General features: G+C 32.9%; 5 protein-coding genes across 6 annotated transcripts; 4 read left to right on the top strand and 1 right to left on the bottom strand.

The window, feature by feature from the left end:
- Positions 1-4,101: 4,101 nt before the first annotated feature.
- LOC108818568 (4-coumarate--CoA ligase-like 6) lies at positions 4,102-6,578 on the top strand. Its single transcript, XM_018591534.2, has 5 exons — positions 4,102-5,462; positions 5,713-5,858; positions 5,942-6,009; positions 6,176-6,278; positions 6,385-6,578. Exons 1-5 carry the CDS (start codon positions 4,178-4,180, stop codon positions 6,508-6,510), a joined length of 1,728 nt encoding a protein of 575 aa, XP_018447036.2. The 5' UTR covers positions 4,102-4,177; the 3' UTR covers positions 6,511-6,578.
- Positions 6,579-7,454: 876 nt separating this feature from the next.
- LOC108829873 (vacuolar protein sorting-associated protein 25) lies at positions 7,455-9,097 on the top strand. 2 transcript variants are annotated; one of them, XM_018603471.2, is made up of 7 exons: positions 7,455-7,613; positions 7,800-7,876; positions 7,977-8,116; positions 8,293-8,346; positions 8,414-8,502; positions 8,576-8,651; positions 8,733-9,097. In XM_018603471.2, the coding sequence occupies exons 2-7, from the start codon at positions 7,818-7,820 to the stop codon at positions 8,852-8,854; spliced, it is 540 nt and encodes a 179-aa protein (XP_018458973.1). In that variant the 5' UTR covers positions 7,455-7,613; positions 7,800-7,817; the 3' UTR covers positions 8,855-9,097. The 2 variants fall into 2 exon arrangements, with proteins under 2 accessions (XP_018458973.1, XP_018458967.1); XM_018603465.2 differs by having other exon boundaries at positions 7,473-7,613; positions 7,807-7,876.
- A 796-nt stretch (positions 9,098-9,893) lies between these two features.
- On the top strand, positions 9,894-12,373 carry LOC108840541 (probable xyloglucan endotransglucosylase/hydrolase protein 29). The gene is made up of 4 exons (XM_018613369.2): positions 9,894-10,247; positions 10,815-10,915; positions 11,014-11,222; positions 11,696-12,373. Exons 1-4 carry the CDS (start codon positions 10,034-10,036, stop codon positions 12,228-12,230), a joined length of 1,059 nt encoding a protein of 352 aa, XP_018468871.1. The 5' UTR covers positions 9,894-10,033; the 3' UTR covers positions 12,231-12,373.
- An 838-nt stretch (positions 12,374-13,211) lies between these two features.
- On the bottom strand, positions 13,212-13,782 carry LOC108841005 (protein S40-3). Its single transcript, XM_018613797.2, has one exon. It carries the CDS (start codon positions 13,646-13,648, stop codon positions 13,313-13,315), a length of 336 nt encoding a protein of 111 aa, XP_018469299.1. The 5' UTR covers positions 13,649-13,782; the 3' UTR covers positions 13,212-13,312.
- Positions 13,783-19,376: 5,594 nt separating this feature from the next.
- Positions 19,377-21,080, top strand: LOC108839926 (pentatricopeptide repeat-containing protein At4g18975, chloroplastic). Its single transcript, XM_018612712.2, has 7 exons — positions 19,377-19,509; positions 19,596-19,682; positions 19,807-19,862; positions 19,968-20,064; positions 20,142-20,285; positions 20,383-20,595; positions 20,669-21,080. The coding sequence occupies exons 1-7, from the start codon at positions 19,450-19,452 to the stop codon at positions 20,861-20,863; spliced, it is 852 nt and encodes a 283-aa protein (XP_018468214.1). The 5' UTR covers positions 19,377-19,449; the 3' UTR covers positions 20,864-21,080.

The raw sequence follows: 21,080 nt of genomic DNA, 5'->3' as shown, positions 1-21,080 counted from the left end.
TAGAGCTGAAGAAAACAGAGGCATTACAACAAAGATTTCACACCTTCGTGATTTCTATATCTCTAGAAAATAAAAAGTTGTTTTAGTTCTTTAATTAGAACTACAAGAACATTTCGTAAAGAACTATATTTTGTTGATTGTTTTATTTCAGTTTATCCTATTAAAATATCTCAGATTTGAGTAATGAAATCAATTTTGATGTAAGGAAAACAGTTTTGAATTATAAAAGTGTTTAAATATACAAAGATGATAAATTTATAAATTTAAAATTATTTTGAAAACAATTAATCATATAGATACACACAATAACCAAAAATAATATTAATAATATATACTGTATAATAATAAATTTAATTTTGAATATTAATTTTATAAATTTAAAATTATTTAAAGCTGCAAACATTTATAACATAAAGCTGGTATATCGTCTAAAGTCTAAACTCCGTATTATCGGACTGTATATAGAACATTGCTTTTCTTTAATCTATTTTTTTGCTATATTTTTATATTTGACTGTCATGTGTCACGTGCTCTTTTTCATCTTTTTGACAAAAAATTATTTCTAAACTTGTCTGAAATGAAAAAAAATATATTATACAATTGATGATTTATTCGTTGATGAACTTTGCCCGATAAGTTACATGATTCAAATATTTCTAAATTATTTATTATACATGCATTTTTTTTTTGACTTAACATGCATTTGTTTTAGTTCGTCAAATTGAGCACAAAAATGTTTGAGTGATTAATCAATTGTGTTTTCAGTTACAAAAAGAGAAATCAATTGCGTTTTCAGTTACAAAAAGAGAAATCAATTGCGAACTTATTATACATATGATACCAAATCGATATTCAAGTCTCACATACATAGAGCTGGGAATCTGAATCTTTACCCGCGGGTCCCGTCTCATTTGATCCGCTGCGGGGCGGGTGCGGGTCAACAAATTTGAAAAATATGCAGGGCGGGTGCGGGTGCGGGTTGAGCATATTTTCTGCGGGGCGGATGCGGGTCGATCGAATTTAGACTGCGGGTACCCGCCAACCCGCAAAATAAAAAAAAATCTTTTTTTTTATTTTTTGTTTATAAAAATATGTTTTTTATTAAAAATAATAATAAAATTACGAATATTTAAAATAAAATTATTAAAATATATTATTTATATTATTTTTACAAAAAATATAAATAAAATAATTATTTTTTATTTTTTTATTTTACCCGCGGGTCCCGCGGGTCACCCGCTAATTTATGCGGGACGGGACGGGTCTTATTTTTTTCAGTTGCGGGTCAAGCGGGTCGGATTTTTAAATCAAAAAAATGATTCGACCCGCAGCGGGGCGGGGCGGGTCGGGGCGGGTCGACCCGCAAACCCAGCACTACACATACAGACCTTTTTAAATATGTCAATTCTGTTCAGAGCTCTCATAAAGTACTACCATTGCATCGAATCAAGTAATTAACTTCCATACGGTTCCTCGAGATCAAGTGCTAACTCTATGTCCCCTTGACCAATCATTAATGGTTGAAAATATAATGTTTAATTATTTAGTTCTGTAAAATCCATTGAATCACTGATTGAGTACTAAGTTCTGTTAGAATTGTTTTAACTTTCTATAGCTATTTTTATTTATTTTGAAAAATGAAAGACTACCTGGGAACCCCAATAGTGCTGATGCTATTAAATTTATCTCATTTTCAAATTTTATTTTTCGATAAATACAAATTTTCCCTCCTCAACTAGTTTGCAAAAAAAAAGATTTTTATTTTCAAAAATCTCTCCCTTCTTTCTACTTCTTTTGATCTTTTTTTTTCCGCTATTCACCGATCACCAGCTCCAACTGCACAGAACCAGAGTCGGGGTTACTCCTTTTATTCAATCTCTTCAATAGTTTTCATCGGTTGAATTGCATGTGGATTTTGATGGTGATAAGTTAAATTTTCAGATATTTTCTTGATCTATTTTGCATTAGTTTGCTTTCGAGGTTTTAAATCTACAAGATGAACGGGTGATGGTTTGTTTTCAAGCTGCATGCATCTTCTCTCCATTGTTGGTGTTTTTGACTTCTTTCCGTTTCGATCCTTCATCCATTTTGTTTCTCAAAACAGATGTTTGAATGGATGGTGGTGATACGCCATGTCTTTTCTCTAGAGGTTCGATCGAGTCCTCGTATCACACAAGCTTCTTCCTAGGCGTTTGCATGTTGTTCTTCAGTTTCCTCGGAGTTTGCATGTCGCTCCTCAGTTAAATTTGACTCCGCCGTTTTCGGATAAAAGTAAGAACGAAGTATTCTGTTCTACGATTTGAACCTTAGGTTTCTCTCGTTAAATTGCTATGCTTATTAACTATTGGAGGTTTCAAGTTCTCCATCAAAGATGCGTTTGGAGTGTTGGTGTTTTCATTTTGGAGCTTTCTTTCTTTTCATTTTGTTGGTTTTTAATCTTTTTTTAACTTTAATCTCTTAATCGCCATGCATATTCTCTTAAGTTGGTTTTTAAAATGTTTCCTTAGTCAAGGACTATGTCTCCGGAGAACTCATTTTTGCCGGCTTAATTTTGATCAATATAATCTTATTTAGTGTTAAAAAATGTCCGGCTTAACTTTAAAATGTTTCCTTAGTCAAGGACTATGTCTTCGGAGAACTCGTTTTGTTTGTTTTCCGTCCATGGTTTAAAATGTCTTAAGGAGACATAGCCCTTAACTAAGGAAACATTTTAAAGCTAAGCCCTCTGTATAATCTCTTAATCTTTTATTTTGTCCGGCTTTGTTTGTTTTCCTTCCATGGTTCTCCTCTGTAAAATCATTTGATCAATATAATCTTGTTTAGTATTAAAAAGAACTACAGTTTTGCAAGTTCTGCTCATGGTCTCGACTCTCGAATAATGCCTTACTGTGATGAAAAAATACTTCCATCTTTTTCAAGTGACGATCTCTCTCAGCTTCCCAACGAACCACGTCGGCCTCTCACGAAATTAAAGTTATCAATTGTCGCTCATCAACTTCTTTTGCACCCTAGGTTACATAATTAATGGATCAAGAGATTATTCATATAAATATAATATTCCAAACTTACATAATGATTAAGCACAAAACTGTGAAAGTTGATAGGGTATACACTTAAAACCAGCCATAGGTTAAAATTTTTAGGCACCAAAATTTATATAAATGCTCTGAATGGTGACTGCACATTAAGCGGTGCGGAACAAGTGGTTTAATTGTGGTGCGGTTCTAACATTTATAAAAATGTATAAATATATAGTATATGTAGAGATTTTTGTTATTGTTAACTGTGGTGTGGAACGGGACACTGTTTATCATTCGAAACCAGAATTTATACACTAATTATCATTAAAAAATTTTAGTATAATGACTTGTTGACTTGTTCAGTGCTTTCAGTTAGAAGGTTCGACCAACGTATCTTCCTATTATCCTACCATTACATTACACAATATCAAAACCTACATTTGCAACATACACATTCACACAACCAACATTTTACAACGGCGACAGCAACATTTTATGGGTCCACAAAATATTTTTCCACATAATAAATTATTATATAGTACTCCCTCTGTTCCTAAATACTTGATGTTATGGATGATGACACAAGAATTAAGGAATGTATTTTTATCTTAAAAAGTAGCATTAAAAAGAAAAGTTAAAACTAATCTAACCAATCATCAAAAAGATTATAAGACTCTATTGGTCACACAACTTTTAATAAAGTTATAACTAATATAAAAATATCAAAACATCGTCTATTTTGAAATATCCAAAACTCTCCAAAACATCATCTAATTTGGAACGGAGGGAGTATTAGATGTCTCTCAAACTTTGATTATATTTCTCTATATTCTTAATTCAAAATTTATATATTCGATTTCACATAAATGTTGGTTTTAGTGGTTTGTGATGTAAACCAGTAATCAAACTATCAAACCCCAACAATAAAATCAGACCAAAATGACACAAAGAACAAAAACTCAACAAAAATTATTGTTTATGGAACAATTACGAATAAAAAAACAACAATCACTGTTAATGGGACAATTAAAGAATATAAACCGGTGAAGGGACAATGACACGTGAGAACACGTTTAAAAGTAGCGGCAAGTAACTCCGACGTTCATTTATTTCCCCATCTTAAACTCCGCCTGCTACTGCTTCTCCCTCTCACTCTAATGGCGGCGGCGACTCACCTTCACACATCCCCAAATCCTAAAACCCCAACGCCCTCTCCTCCTCTCTGGTTCTCTCCCCTCACCGGTATCTACACCAGCAAACACCCTTCACTCCACCTCCCAACCGACCCCAACCTCGACGCCGTCTCCGCCCTCTTCTCCCACATTCACACCATCCACGATCCCGCTTCCTCCGCCTCCGCCGCGGCCTTCGTCGACTCCTCAACCGGATTCACCATAGCTTACGCCGAGCTCCAGATCACGGTCAGATCAATCGCCGCGGGGATCCACCACGACCTAGGCCTCCGACAAGGCGACGTCGTCTCCCTCGTCCTCCCCAACTCCCTCTACTTCCCGCTCCTTCTCCTCTCGCTCATCTCCCTCGGCGCCGTCGTCACCACCATCAACCCTTCGAGCACCCTGGGGGAGATCAAGAAGCAGGTGAGCGAGTGTAACGTCTCCGTAGCGTTCACTTCTCGCGAAAGCGTCGAAAAGCTTGCTTCTTTAGGGGTTACGGTGATAAGGGTCCCCGAAAGTTTCGATCTTGATTCGATCCGGATCGAGAACTACCCGAAGTTTTACTCCATCGTCAGAGGAGGTTTCGGGAGCGTGCCTAAGCCGTTGGTTAAGCAAGACGACGTGGCTGCGATTATGTACTCGTCCGGGACCACGGGAGCTAGCAAAGGAGTTATGTTGACTCACAGGAACTTGATCGCGTCGATGGAGCTCTTCGTGAGGTTCGAAGCTTCTCAGTACGAGTATCCAGGCTCGAGGAATGTTTATCTCGCGGCTCTGCCTCTGTGCCATATCTACGGGTTGTCGCTCTTTGTGATGGGGCTCTTGTCTGTTGGATCCACCGTTGTTGTTATGAGGAGGTTCGATGTTTCCGATGCTGTTGATGCGATCGGGAAGTTTAAGATCACTCATTTCCCTGTTGTCCCTCCGATGCTGATGGCGTTGACGAAGAAGGCGAGAGGAGTTTGTGGGGACGAGGCGTTTAGAAGCTTGAAGCAGGTTTCTTCTGGAGCAGCTCCGTTGAGCAGGAAGTTCATTGAGGATTTCCTTGGGGCTCTTCCTCATGTTGATTTGATACAGGGATATGGAATGACTGAATCAACTGCAGTTGGTACGCGAGGGTTCAACTCTCAAAAGGTTAGGAAGTATTCTTCGGTGGGACTACTTGCTCCAAATACGCAAGCAAGGGTTGTAGATTGGAGCTCTGGCTCTTTCCTTCCACCAGGTAACCGAGGAGAGCTCTGGTTACAAGGTCCTGGAGTCATGAAAGGTAAGATTAAATTCTTCCTATTCTACTACCTTTTTTTAAGAGGATGCATAGGTCTATGTCAACGGTTTACATCATAGAGAACCTCATTAATTGTAAATATAGATTGGCATCTTTCAACTGTCCTGTGAAGTATTTTGATGATTGTCTTAGAATGTTAGGCTTATTGTTATCTTGTTCTTGCTTGTCTGTTGCATGTTTTCGTCAAAACAATTTTTTGATTTTACTCAAGAGAAAATATAAAATCATTCAGGATACTTGAATAACCCGGAAGCAACTGAGATGACAATTATTGAAAAAAGTTGGCTACGGACTGGGGACATTGCTTATTTTGATGAAGATGGTTACCTGTTTATTGTTGATCGTATGAAAGAGATTATCAAGTACAAAGGTTTTCAGGTAAAATCAGTTTATCTGAGTAAACTCTTTTTCTTTATCTTTCATTAGATCACAGTGAGTGATCATGGGTCTTTTTTTGGCAGATAGCACCAGCAGATTTGGAGGCTGTTCTTGTTTCACATCCTTTGATTATCGATGCTGCAGTAACAGCGTAAGTCTCAAAATTTTTTGACAAATCTGGTTCTTCGTCTAAAGATTTTAATATAATACGTTTAATAAGTGGAGGAAACTGGACAATGTGCCATACAGTCTGTTATTCTAGTCTAAAGAATTCAAATTTTGTGAATTATGTTGTGACGTAAGAGTTTTGATTATAGTGCCCCAAATGAAGAATGTGGAGAGATTCCGGTAGCATTCGTTGTGAGGAGACAAGAAACAACACTTACAGAACAAGATGTAATAAACTATGTAGCTGCTCAGGTTAGGCTCTCTACTAATTCAATCAAGGCTTTTGCCATATATTTTGGAAACGGAACATGTTTTCTACGTTTGGAGATCGAGGAACTGATGTAATGATTTTGTTTAGGTTGCGCCGTACAGGAAGGTGAGGAAAGTGGTGATGGTTAGCTCAATACCAAAGTCTCCAACTGGGAAGATATTGAGAAAGGAACTAAAGAGAATATTGACAAACTGTGTTTCTTCAAGACTATGATTCTTCCATAATCTTTGTTTCATCTTTTTGGGTAATCTATATATAATAGCAAACCCACTTTGACATCATTCTTTTTTTATACGAAAAAAATTATTAGATATAATGGTCAGGATTGATTTAATTATACAATCCAATTGACAAGGGTTTAATTTTCTCTAAGAAAATGACGTCATTATTTATTAAACCGATTTAATTATACAATCCAATTGACAAGGGTTCAATTTTCTCTAAGAAAATGACGTCATTATTTATTAAACCAAACGAGTGTTTTGTTATTCCTGAACCAAAGCCACCCCTCAAATAACAATGGCACATTTTTAAAAGAATTATACATGTCAAATATATGTATCACCAATGGTTAGATTTTTCTTTTAATGATCTAAGGGATAGACTACACTATTCGTAGAATGTTTACATCATCCAAACAATACAAATTGACAACTCTTCTTTGAAGAATGGTTTCTTTTTCAAACAACATATCCCATTTAGAGTAACAAACATACATTTTCATAATTATTTACTTTTTGTTAAAAGTAATAAACATACCTTTCCATAATAGTTTTTAATTGCTAAAAGAAACTAGAAGTGTGATTTTCAGTGTAATGATTTAATAAATATTAATTCTAATTTTTCTGTTCGGTTTATTTAGTCGAAATCTCAACAAATTAAATCAGAAAATGTTCGGTTCGATTTCATTTTCACTTAGTTCGATTTCAAAAATTTATACCGGAAAATTTGAATTTGGTTAAAGTTTAACTATAAGTTTTGAAAAGTCAGTTAAGTTCTATTATTTTGGTTTGAGTTGGAATTTTGATTATTTCGGTTTAAAATTTTGGTTAAATATTTTCTTTTAGAAAAGTGAACAAACCGTTTACTTAAACGAACCGAATCGAAAACCAAAAAAAAAAAAAAATCTTAATTGCGGAATCGAACATCTCGGTTAATGACCACAGGCCTGGACAGCATATCTAAACCCAGTTGCAAACGGAACATTGTCGGGGAAAAAAAAAAACCAGAGTTGGGAACCAAAAAACGGTCGGGGTTCATCGATTTCGCGTGTTGTTCTGTCGGGTTCCACATCTGGTTGGGATTTTATCTGATTGGTGGGTTTTCGATAAATCTGATTTCGATTTCTTTGATTCGAGATTTCGATTCCTTTAGCTTATGTATCCGATCTCCACAGTTTCTCTCCCTCCAGAGATTCTAGTTGTTTTTGCTAGTTACAAAATCTAACAATCGTGATTATATTCTCTCTGTTTTATGGGTCGTTATTTGATTCTGTGAAATAGATTTTTGACGGGTCAAAGATGCAGAAACTGGGTGATTTCAAGCTTCCTCAATTCTTCAATTATCCTCCATACTTCACGTATATCTCCTCAAATAATCTCTCTTCTTCAAGTTTCCTTTTTTCTCTTTTTGAAGATTATGGATTGATCAAAAGTATGTTTCTTTTTTTTTATTGACAGTTTGCAGCCAGTGAGGGACACTCGGGAGAAGCAAATACAGCTGTGGAAAGAGCTTATCTTGGACTACTGCAAATCCCAAAAGGTTTTCTTGATCGGCGTTGAAGATGACTTCCCTCTCTTCTCCAACTCTTCTATTGATAGTAATCTTCCTCCATTACTTACTTCCACTTTGGTTTACCCTTCTTGATTACTTGTTACTTTATTTCTCCAGTATATTGCTGGTTAACATCTTAGTAAGATTTGTTCATTCTGTTGTTAGGCTTTCACCGCTGCTCTTTCTATGTTTTCAAACATCTTAGTGTCGTTTGGTTTGTAGGAACTCTAAGCCATGAAGCAAGGGAAACCTTCCTCTCAGCCATTGTCGGTGAAGGTTAGAGATTCTCTGTGATAAAGATTTTTTTTTTTTTTATGTTTACGCATTGTTTATCTATTGACAGGGCGTGCGGAATGGCTAGATAAAGGACATAGGAAATGTCTGATCCTGTGGCACCGGATTCAAGATTGGGCAGACATCATTCTTAAGTTTGTGAGCCACTTGTCTCTGACTTTTTCTTCTTCTTGGTTTCTTGCTCCTTTCTCTAATCCGATGTCATGTTAAGGTGAGAGAGAATGGATTAGAGGACAGTGTTATGACTGTTGAAGAAATACGTTCAGGGTCTGAATCCCTTGGAACAGGTAGAATTAAAAAAAAAACAGACAAATTATGTTTATGATTTTAAGTTTGTGTCACATAAATACATAATGTGAATGTTTCAGAACTTGAAGGGATTGATCGGACGATTCTAATGAGGGCCTTGAAGCTGTTAGAGAACAAGGGCAAGCTTGCATTGTTCAAAGGAACTTCAGCCGATGATGAAGGCGTCAAGTTCTCTGTCTGATGTCTTTTTTCTTTCTCTTTTTTTTTGTCAACAAGGGGGAAACAGGAAGAAAAAATGGATAAACTAAACATCTTGATTAACAGACTTCCATTCTGTAATCACAACTTTTGAGTTCTGTAGAATAAATCGCATTTTTATAACATAAGACTAGACAAACCATTCTCTCTTAGCAGATGGTTTGTCATAGTATGTTATCACTTAATGCACTCATGATCACTTCTGTTAGAAGGAAGTCTTGAAGGATTCTGATTTATCTTCTTCTGACTCCATGATCTAAGAACATGTACACAAAGATAAAAACAGAGAGCTTTAAGCCACTTGGAAATCACAAGAGTGGTGAATCTTTCTTCTACTTAGTTTGAGAGAGCTTCATTTGAGAAGAGGTAACTTGATGAACTGCAATTGTAGAACTGCAGTCTTGTAAATTTTTTCTCGTATCTGTAGTGTCATTTGAACTATCTTTAATATAGCCTGTGAACCATGTTAAATCTCCGTTTCGTTTATTTGCTTGTTTTTATTTATTTGTTTCCACACGATATTCATTTAGCCCTTATAAGAGCATCCCCATAGAGTTCAAACGGGAGGGTTCACACAATTTCCAAAAAAAAAAAAATATTAAAATAAGTTGTTTTTGCTGAATTTCTCTCTCACAAATTCTTCGCACTGAACATATATTATCACTATTCTACGGTTGGTTCGATTATTAATTTTAAAAAAAAAATCAAACAGTAAAAAAAAATAAAAAAAAATTGTTTTGTGAACTTCTCCATGAGATTCACTAATGGGGATACTCTACCATCTTTGATAACAATAATGAAAATATATTAAAAAAAATCTTCATCTAAAATCTGAATAATGGATTTTTAGTAGATTACTATACAACAACATATGTGACCTGTACTGCTGTATAGAAATAAATAGATTTTTCAACTATACACAAAGATATTGAAAATGAACGATGGCAATTCTGTAGACAAGTAAGGAAAGGAATAGTCTTTTTTAACAATTCCTACGAAAAGATAGAAGCAAAACTTAGACAATTCCATGGTCTTCTCTTTCCCACTTTGACGCATCTTAAGAAGAGAAAAACACACAACAACAAACATCTTAGACCATACAAAGAAAGAGAAACCAAACCACTTTTCTCTTTGTTCCGAGTTTTCAAAGAACCTAAAAAAAATGAGAGATTCAATATACCTTTTATGGGTTGATCTTCGCTTAAAGGTGATGATCATGGTGGTGATGATATTCGTATCATGGAGAGGTGTTTTGGGGTTGGAGAACATAAACCCCATTTTCTTCGACGAAGGTCTTTCTCATTTATTTGGTGAATCTAATCTCATCCGATCTCCTGATGATCGCAGCGTTCGATTACTCCTCGACAAATATACTGGTGATTTTCTTGTCTTTCAAGTTATTATATAAATAGTATAGTATGTAGATTTCTGAAGAAAATACAACCAATTTCACGTTAAGAGACTCGACTTTTATTAGTTTTTGATGATCATCCTCATTTGTATTTTAAATTCTGCGAGCTGCATGAACATGATAATGGATAGAAATGGTAATTCGGTTATGGTGATAAGTGATAACATGATTATGCGATCATACCCTCTTTTACCAAACATGAAGATTTCACAAAAAAAAATCTTGATTTATAATCCATATTTATCCAATTAGAGCACCGCATAATGGTTGTAACATTATTATGCGAATATACCATCTTTTACCAAACATGAACTTCTGCAAATTCTTGATTTACATATAATCAAAGTATGTAAATGTAAATGATGTAGTACTATATTTCACCGTTTCTCAGATTTGTTAAGTTTCTTTTTCAACTTCATAAATTGAGTTCATTTTCTGCGATTCAAATATCTTTCAAATGTCACTAATCAAAGTCGTTGAGTTTTAATTATATAGAATTAATACGAAATTGTTTTCAAAATGAATTCGATAGGGTCAGGATTTATATCTTCAAACATGTATCAACATGGATTTTTTAGTTCGTTGATAAAGTTGCCAGGAGCTTACACGGCTGGTCTTGTAGTCGCCTTCTACGTAAGTCACTATTTTTTAGAATTTCCTTATCGAATAATATATAAGTACTAAACTATTTTTTTAATAAAGTGATTGAATTCAAATGACATTGCATATAGACATCAAACGGTGATGTGTTTGTGAAGAACCATGACGAATTAGACATAGAGTTCTTAGGGAACGTTGAAGGAAAGCCATGGCGGTTTCAGACGAATATGTATGGTAATGGTAGCACAAACCGTGGCCGAGAAGAACGCTACCGTCTTTGGTTTGATCCTTCCAAGGAGTTTCACCGTTATAGCATCCTTTGGAACCCAACCAAAATAATGTTAGTTTTCTCTTTCTCACAATCCTTTATCTATAAGTCAACAAATTTACTTAATTTAAAGACCGGTGCACGTAATTCAATTCTTAGTTAGGTGATCTAGATTGGTGCATGTGGTTTTGATAGGGTGCATGAGATATGTATATGTTGAATATAAAGAAAGTAGTTGTTGTGCAGTATACATTTTAGTAAATGCAGTCTCATTTACACCGCACGAGAGTACTGATTGCCAAGGCAAACACTTCTTTAGTCTTAGTTTGATTAACAATGGATCGGTTTAGGTCATCAAGATTTGACAACCTCATCGACAACAACTTGCTCTAGTTAATTAGCCAAGAAAATATGCAACATTTTTTTTTGAAAATATGCAACATAATATGACAACGTTGGTTAGTTTAAATTTTTTTTTTTTTAAACGTTGGTTAGTTTTTGTTTTTTTGATAAAGGGTTTACGTTGGTTAGTTTATGACATGCAGATTTTGGGTAGACGATGTGCCAATAAGAGAAATCATAAGAAAAGAAGAAATGAAAGGAGACTATCCACAAAAACCAATGTCTCTCTACGCAACCATTTGGGACGCCTCAAGCTGGGCTACTTCCGGCGGAAAGTTCGGTGTCGACTATACATTTTCACCTTTCGTCTCCGAGTTCAAAGACATTGCTCTCGACGGTTGTAATGTCTCCGACTCATTTCCCAACAACAACAACAACACTGTCGGTTATAACTACAGAAACTGTTCTGCCTCCGACCAAGATCTCATGACTAGCGATTACTCAACCATTAATCCTAAACAAGGAGCCGCAATGCGACGGTTCCGGGAACGTTATATGTACTATTCGTATTGTTACGATACCGTAAGGTATGCCGTGCCTCCACCTGAGTGTGTGATCGTGGCAGCTGAGAAGGACCGGTTTAGGGATACTGGACGGTTAAAGTTTGGTGGTAGTCATAGAACACGGAAAAGACGGAAGCGGAACCGGTCTACGCCGGTGGTTTCGGCTGATCAGTAGCATTAATTAGTTCAATTATATTCCCGAGTATGTATATATAGTGTTTAATTATATAGATCAAGAATAATATACTATCATAAAATTCATCAAGTTTTATGTTTCTTTTTTTTGCTCCACCGTAAATAATGCATATATGTCAAGAATATACTCTCTCTATTCCTCAAATTAAAATTTTGTAGATTTTTTATTGTTCCACGAAAATATTTTTTAAATATTTGAAGGTATTTTATTTATTTATAAAAAACATCAATTGTGAATATTTAAATGAATTAGATTCTTTGGTTGATAGATTTATAAATTTAACTGTAAACATTCAGCATTCGTAATATTTGTGAATACTTAAAAAGATATATTTACAAATAATAGTGGTAATATACTAATATGTAACCTTCACTGTTTGACAGTTCGACTTCGATATACACTACTAGTGGCTAATTAATCTAATTAACCTTCACTGTTTTATCTAATTTCTTAAAGCGTGTGTTTATACGACATGTAACATTCCATAAACATAAGATAAACTTCATGTTGATTAAACTAATGTGATATACTTGAACCATATATTCAGCCCAAAGTCAAGCTGATTTTTAAGGTACCAAATTGTTTTATTTAAACAAATAATTTATTAATAATAGGATGATTAGATTCGCTTAACATTACTTTTCCAAGGTATCTCTACCTCTCGGCTGAGTTTCACAATAGCAGACAAAGCTTATAAGGCTCATTTTAGCGAGCAAGTTGCAGAATCCCATGAATGTGGACCAAATACAAGATCTACAAGCCAAGAAACCAATTACTTCACAAGCAAACTCATATATAACTCAATTTAACATACACGGAGTATAAGATTTGATTCTTATGGTTTTCCTCTTCTCAAGAAATCAAACAATAATGTAACAATAAATAATAATTATTAAGTTAACATCTTACAATATTAAATAATGGAATATTATTTCCAGTACTAAACTTTTCTTTATTAGAAAAAAAAATGTAATTCCATTCGGTTAATTTCAAAGCTGTTCTATACAAATACAACAAAAGCAAATCTAAACCAGATCGGTTCTCATTTTATTTTGAAATAATTAAACTTCCAAAAAACCGGTCATCCTAAGAACGGAGTTCCGGTGACGACTTAAGTCTCTTCCTTTAAGTGTACAAAATGAATACGCCATTTGCGCCTCCTTTCTTCGTTTTCTGATTATGACATGTGGCGGAGTCATACGCTCCTCCTGCTCCTCCTCCTCGTTCTCAACCTTACACGGGGAAATAGTTCTTGACGGGATTCTGACAGGAGATGACTTCTTCCCCGTCGCCATCGGCTTTCTTTTGGTGTTTTCTTTGTTGCTACTCTTGACGTTGTTACTCATGAAATATTCATCAGAAAATATAATCTCGGACTCTTGAAATTCTTCTGACATTGAGAGAAAATGTTTTGCCAAGAAAAGTTAGGGATTATTTTGGTTGAAGAGCAGCAAGGTAGGAAAAGAAGACACAACTGTGAGAAAAGTTGGAACTTATATAGACCAAGCCTTCGCTAATAGAATCTCATCTTTTACACGTATATATATGTATGTATTATGTGTGTGTATATATACGTGTAAGTATTAATTATCTTTTGTTGCATCAGATGACGCCATCACGAATGTGTTTGAGTGCAGTCAAGTGATTCGATATGTAAAGATTAATTAATCATTAAGGATGGGATTACACAAGTATTTATATACACTTACACATCATTTTTTCCTACAATCTAATGGGATAATGTAGTTGGTACGTAAACATTTTTCAATTTGCAAGATTATTAAAAACATTATAAATTTCTCTAGTATATGTTTTATTTTTTTGTTTCTACATATTTGATATATAAATTCAAATAAACACTAACGTAAAAATTAAGTACAAATATATATATATATATATATATATATATATATATATATATATATATATATATCTTATACTGAATTAATGAACGAAAATCAATAAAATATTTAAGTGAACTTATAGGTATCTATATGTTAATGTAGTTACGTAAATATTAAAATATCGTGTATGTATGTCTACTAATTTATCTCTTGACGATATTTTAATTTGGTAAAATGTTAAATTAATCGTTTTGATATCTTTTACAAGTTACGGTGAAACTCCAATGATTGCGAATCTGAGTCGGTGTAACGCTACTGGACGTAATCGTCGCGCGTTCGGCGGCTACGCGGTTACTAGCTAAACGCTAAACACTGCATAATCTCAAACAGATGAAGGACGACACCCACTCGTGAGCCAGCACGTGTCGAAAACTGTCTTAATGTCAGCCAAAGTTTAACGTAACCAGGTTTTCGCTAGCGTGTGTTTATTTTTTCCAGAACTTCGGTCGTTCACCTTAGCATTACGTGGCGGCGTTAATTAACGGCCGACAATTTGTTGCTTTCGGAGAAGAAAAAGGAGAAATTATCAATGTGGCTTAAAAAGTCTTCTGTTTTTATTTTCTTTCATCTTATTATTTTTTTTGTTTCTTGATTACCTATTGACGTCGATATGTGCTTAATGAAGTGAATCTTACAAAAATATTACAAAAAAACACTTTGTAGGATAGATAAATAATTAATCTTACTGAATGTGATTTTCTGGAAATATAAAATAACTATTCATACCTTTCATGTTTCCATGGATAATTTGGTTGAGTGATTCTAAGGCAGGATGAAATTTCAGATTTGCTGTTAATGCCATTTTAGATATACTTTCTTGACAAACAACTTTATCCGTGAAGTTGTCGCAAAAGCAAGTTTTCATTAATTGAGGGACAATTATTAGCGATTAAGACATGCATTGAGGAGAACATATAACAAAAAAGTTACTGAAAATGATTGATTCATAAATCATGATATCATATAGGTGGAACCCTCAACCAAGGTTAAATTTACAATAAGATTAAAGAAAGTCGAGTAATATTTTCTTTTAGTTTGGTTTAAGTTTGATTATAAGTTTAAATTAGATAAAACTAACATAATCTTAGCAGTAAAACAAAACAAATGTATTTAGTGTAAAGCATACATGTATTGGGTGGTAATTTTGAAAGTATAACAATTAGCAAACTTTTTTAATTTTTGTAATATCTATAATGATTAACACGAAAATCTTCTTTTTTTTTGGGTCAGAATTCAGAAAATAATTCCTGTAAAAAGAATGAGATAGGTTTACATGTATGCCTTGGGAATTTTTCTTACAAATTATTGATTTTTGTAATATGAAATTCTAACCACACAAGGGTGTCAAATATTACGATGGGTTTGACAAAATGGTAAAAACTGGAGATTTGAAACATATCTCGGATATATTTTTATGTAGTCAGTGGATATGAATCTCTGATTCTCGTCGCAAACAATTAGGTATGTCAACCATCGGTGGACAAATTCCAAAAAGACTAGTTGGTCGAGTTTCAATCCATCGGATATTCCACATGATCTAAAAATAATATGGAATTCTATATGAACAGTAACGTATAAGTTTTGACGTGATCACGACAAAACAAACACGGTAAATGCATCATTGTTGACACAACGTTGGGACAATAAGGTGAAATCAAACTTTGTGCATGTCCTACTTGACAATCTTAAACTGTAAAGAGACAATGAAAATGAACAAAAAGGTGGAGTCCAGTGAATTGGGCAGTGGACGAATTAGGATGTTTGATATATGCGTCATGCATATATCGTCTCGTGCTAGAGACAGTGACTTAGCCAAAATTCGGATATGTTTGGACTATAGTGTGGTTCCTACTCCTAGTGGTCCCTTCGACCATTTCAGATGTTGGATACTCTTGTATTAAAGTGTGTCTTGTTCCGTCTTTCTTCTTTTGTGCTCAATAATTGGTCACAACTATGGAACCTTCCCTATATACATACAAATTAAATTTGAATTATTTTGCTAATTTGTTCGTATCATGAACTGTGGTCCTGGTACATACTTCATTCATAAATGTATATTATATATACATAGAGAAAGTGAAAGCATTGTTTTAACGGTATGTACGTAACTTTCTAGTGAGCTCATGCATGAAGCAGACAGTGAGGGCACAACTTGATTAGTTTAGAGATAAGGTGTTCGTTTTTTTTCTAATTTGTTCAATATCAATTGGTATGGGACCTTCTTAATTACATCGACGTTGATATTGATTTTGTTAAGTGTTCTTTTATCTCGTATTGCTAATCATCTAGATCTATTCAAACATTCTTTCAACTTAAAAGTTCCAAAATCTGAACATATATGTTTATCAGAAAAAAAGTTCTATCTATCTATACTATTATTTGCGAATTGATTTTTCGCAACGGAGCTCTCACGTTAAAAGTTAGAGTGGTTAATATCGATATTATCCTTAATGAATTTGTATATAATTTATTATATAACTAAAAACGAATTTTAAGTGAATAATATTATATTTATATGTTATATTTGATTATAAATTACTATTGTCAAAACCATAAAGATAATTCTTATATATTGTGTTGTTATCTGAAAGTAGTACACTTAAAAAAAATTAAAGTTAAAAAACGAATTTTAAATTAATAATATTATATTGATATGTTATATCAGATTATAAATTATTATTGTCCAAAATAAAAGATAATTCTTACATATATTAAGTTGTTATCTGACAATCATATTTTTTTTATTTTAAAATTTTAAGTTAATAATATTATATTTATATGCTATATTATATTATAAATTAAAATTTTCAAAAATAAATAAAAAGATAGTTCTTATATATATTGTGTTGTTATCTGAAAATACTATTTTTGAAATTATAAAAGTTAAAAAATAAAATATAAAACAATTTACGATTAGATATTATTCAATCAGAAACATTTGTATAAATTTATTTTCTAAAATATTTCAAATATGTGAGTGTTTTTAAAATTCCAACACAATAATAAATGTATATGTTTTTATGAATTTTTTTTTATCATACTTAAAAATTGATATTTAATTTAAATTTTGATAACATAAATAAAACCTTATTATTATAATTTTGAATTAATAAATATTTAAAATAAAATTATGCCCGCATATGCCCTTAATGAATAAACATATAAATTATCCATAAAATAAAAACGAAATTTAATTTTATGATTAGGTAACTGAATAAAATTAATAATGATAAGAATTATCAAATTTTAAAAATATATTTTAAAATAAAAAATTAGAGTGATTAATATTGTTTATATCTTTAATGGATAAATATATAAATTACCTACAAAATAAAAAGATATTACTTTTTTATTACATAAGTAAATAAAATTAATAATGATAAGAATTATCCAAAATCTAAAAATATTTTAAAATTAAAAAATAGATGGTCAATATCATTTATACCCTTAATGAACATCCAAAAACTAATTTTCATTTTTTATTAGATAAATTATTAAAATTAATATTAATAATAATTATCCAAAATCTAAAAATATATATATTAAAATAAAATGAACTTATATTAATCATATTATTTTAATAAAATATATATTATTTTTTTATTTCAATCTAACAATAAATGTATTGATCCAACTATTAATTTTTGTAATTAAAATTTTTATGGAAAAGAAATGGAAAATATGAGCAAAATATAAGTAAAAATAAGTGTACAAAAAGTGGTAACAAAAGTATAAGATTTCAAAATCAAAAATATCTTTAATATGTTAGTGTTTTCAAAAAATTTATACAATAATAAGCATATATATTTTAGTAAAATATATAAACTAATAAATATTCGTAAGAAAATTGTGCGCGCATATACGGACAACACACCTAGTATACGGGCAACACACCTAGTATGAAATTAAATTCGATGTAACCTCATTCTTCTAACCGGTTGTGGTTTCACCATATCAATTTGTAGCTTGTTACATCTGGTCATTAACATGCAATGAAAAATGCTTATACGTTGAGGTAGACCATCTTATCAGTTATTTTTATTGTTAAGTTATGATCATTGGTCATATTTATGGATGTATCACACATGTACGTGTTATATATATATCGATATGCAAAAATGTATATAAACATTAATGAGACAATAATATTGAAAGTTTTGAGTGACAAAAAAAATTACTATGTAAAAAAAAAAAACAAAGGGACAGATGAGTCTAGCCGTGGCTCTCTCATGTCAGTCAAACATTTTCTTCAAGTCTCTCCATGTGTTCCTTTAAGCTTTTGGGATCAAGCAATCGATCTCTCAGCAGATTTTGTGTCATTAACACTCAAGTCTCTCCATATGGAAACAACACGCGCTTTATCCCAATTGTTAACGATCGCTCTCCTAGCGATTCTCTCTAAAAGCCTCTCTCTCTCTTTAAACTCTAGCTCTCTCTTTTCTTAGCTATTCTCTCTTTACTCTCCAAACTATTGTTATCCTCTCTTTCTATATACAGGTTTATATATTTTGGGAAATTTTCATAATATAATAATAACTAACAAATTTGATAAATATATATTTTGGTAAGATTTTAGAAAATATCTAATAACTTTTTTATATCTATTAAGATAATGTATTTATATGTTGTTCAAAAAAATATTTATATATAAATAGTAATTACAAATATAATTTTACATCAATTTATGAATCATGGTTTTTATTATTAAAATAAATGTAGTTATATAATTATTTATATTTAATGTATATATTTATTAGAACTATTTATATATTTACAAACACAAATATTAAAATAAAAGCAACTAAATAAATACAATATTAATAAAAGAAATTCGTAAGAAATTAACTTTTATTAGAATTTAAATAAAATAAAAAGTTAAAGCAAACTTGAATAAATCAAACTAAAAATAATTATATTATGGTTTTAGCTTTTAAAAAAAAAGAAAATTAAATTTTAATATTTTTTAAAAAATTTATACTTTAATTAATCAAACTAAAAACAATTACATTATGGTTTTAGGTTTTTATATAAAAATGAAAATTGTAGTAATAAAAGACAGAAGTTTGAGGGTGGTACTCTTGGGTTGGGATCACATATTGAAATTGAAATTGTCCAAATAAGACCCATCTTTACGGTAAAGGCCCAATTACACACATCCATCTGAGGTTTCAACCAAAAAATTAATTCGGTTTATTAGTTGGTTTAGTAATTGAATTGGCTAAACCGATATGCCTCGGCCGACCAAGACAAATCCCTAATGGTAAGTGTGAAAAGTAGGAGGAGAAAGAGGAGTCATGGAGCTCTGCAACTTGAATCAAAACCTCTGGAGATACCCTTTGCTAGAAGGATTATCAGTGAGTTTCTTTTAGACACTTCAATTTCAACACTGTAACTATTTACCTTACATCAGATGTTTACTTTGTGTTTCTCGTAATTGCAGAAATCCCATGAATTTTCGAGCTTTTCATTTCTTGAATTCTCAAGTCGTTTGAAGGCAAAAAGGTTTGGTCTTGGCATCAGGGCAAAGGTAAAAATGTAATCTTTTAATTGCCCACTTTTGTTCTGCCTTGAAGTCTTTTTCTTTAGCTGTAAAACTTGGTTCATGTGTAATGAAAACACAACATGTCATAACGGTAGAGTTTGTTTTCAAGTTCTCAGAAACACAAGCCGGTAAAGTGAAGGGAAGTTATGGAGACACGGTGAAGAGGTTTGTTGTTTGCGTTTACACAAGTGAATATAGTCGTAGTTTATTTTCACTTATGTCTGATTCTATATCTCGAGTAAGTTTTATTTGTTTGTGTGGTTATTGTAGGAAGGAGGTAAAGAAAGTGGGGAAGAACGAGCATCATTTGTGGAAGAAGAATGACTCTGCTGGCTCCGGCCAGAAAGCACTTAATCTTGTCCGAATGGTAAGTTTGAAAAAAAAAACATATTATTATTATTTGAAGTATAAGTCCATGTTGATTTATTATCTCTCAACCGACAGCTCTCTGGACTCCCAAATGAAAAAGAAGCTGTTTATGGAGCTTTGAACAAATGGGTAGCTTGGGAGGTTGAGTTTCCCATCGTTGCTGCAGCTAAGGCTTTGCAGATCTTAAGGAAGAGAAGCCAATGGCACCGTGTGATTCAAGTAAGTAACGTGACAGTCATATGCCTCAGGTGCGAAGTTTTTTGCTGTAGATGGTACACCATGAGTTGATTGGTTTAGTGGAAAAAAAAACGTTTAGGTGGCTAAGTGGATGTTAAGCAAAGGGCAAGGCGCTACAATGGGAACATACGATACCCTCTTGTTGGCATTTGATATGGACGAAAGGGCTGATGAGGCAGAATCTCTATGGAACATGATCCTGCACACGCATACGCGATCCATCCCGAGACGCTTGTTCGCTAGGATGATAGCTTTGTATGCCCACCATGACCTTCAAGATAAGGTTATCGAGGTATAGACAGTTCTGTAGATACTCATTAAGCTTTGCTTGTGGAACTCATTTTTTCATGTTCTGTCTCTTTCAGGTGTTTGCAGACATGGAGGAGCTGAAGGTGAGGCCGGACGAAGATACAGCGAGGAGAGTGGCAAGAGCTTTCAGGGAACTAGGCCAAGAAGAAAAGCAGGAACTGATACTTAGGAGGTACCTCTCTGAATACAAATACATCTACTTCAATGGTGAAAGGGTTAGAGTTAAAAGATACTCTTCTGAAGAAGATTGAGTTCTTTCTCATGAACACACACAAACGTGTATATATATATATATATATTACCCCAGATACTATCTTATAGTGTTCATTGTAATTTATTATCTATGGATCAAAATCTCTCAGTCACGGTATAACAACAGTCTCACTTTATCATTTTTTAGCATAAGACAAAACAGGGTTGGTATTAATTATTAAGCTAAGCACTTACCAACCCTATTCATTCCGTCTT

This window comes from Raphanus sativus, chromosome 2, assembly GCF_000801105.2.
Source record: "Raphanus sativus cultivar WK10039 chromosome 2, ASM80110v3, whole genome shotgun sequence".
NCBI lineage: Eukaryota > Viridiplantae > Streptophyta > Magnoliopsida > Brassicales > Brassicaceae > Raphanus > Raphanus sativus.
Note: the sequence above shows the minus strand (reverse complement) of the source record. Positions and strands in the feature narration are given on the sequence as shown.

Coding starts and splice junctions, on each gene's coding strand:
- LOC108818568 (XM_018591534.2), top strand. CDS start 4,178: ATGGCGGCGGCGACTCACCTTCACACATCCCCAAATCCTAAAACCCCA. Junction 5,463..5,712: donor AGGTCCTGGAGTCATGAAAG/GTAAGATTAAAT, acceptor AAAATCATTCAG/GATACTTGAATAACCCGGAA. Junction 6,010..6,175: donor ATCGATGCTGCAGTAACAGC/GTAAGTCTCAAA, acceptor TTTTGATTATAG/TGCCCCAAATGAAGAATGTG.
- LOC108840541 (XM_018613369.2), top strand. CDS start 10,034: ATGAGAGATTCAATATACCTTTTATGGGTTGATCTTCGCTTAAAGGTG. Junction 10,248..10,814: donor ACTCCTCGACAAATATACTG/GTGATTTTCTTG, acceptor TGAATTCGATAG/GGTCAGGATTTATATCTTCA. Junction 11,223..11,695: donor TGGAACCCAACCAAAATAAT/GTTAGTTTTCTC, acceptor TATGACATGCAG/ATTTTGGGTAGACGATGTGC.
- LOC108841005 (XM_018613797.2), bottom strand. CDS start 13,648: ATGTCAGAAGAATTTCAAGAGTCCGAGATTATATTTTCTGATGAATAT.
- LOC108839926 (XM_018612712.2), top strand. CDS start 19,450: ATGGAGCTCTGCAACTTGAATCAAAACCTCTGGAGATACCCTTTGCTA. Junction 19,683..19,806: donor GTCTTGGCATCAGGGCAAAG/GTAAAAATGTAA, acceptor TTTGTTTTCAAG/TTCTCAGAAACACAAGCCGG. Junction 20,286..20,382: donor AATGGCACCGTGTGATTCAA/GTAAGTAACGTG, acceptor AAAAACGTTTAG/GTGGCTAAGTGGATGTTAAG.
- LOC108829873 (XM_018603471.2), top strand. CDS start 7,818: ATGCAGAAACTGGGTGATTTCAAGCTTCCTCAATTCTTCAATTATCCT. Junction 8,117..8,292: donor CTCCAACTCTTCTATTGATA/GTAATCTTCCTC, acceptor TTTGGTTTGTAG/GAACTCTAAGCCATGAAGCA. Junction 8,652..8,732: donor GTCTGAATCCCTTGGAACAG/GTAGAATTAAAA, acceptor TGAATGTTTCAG/AACTTGAAGGGATTGATCGG.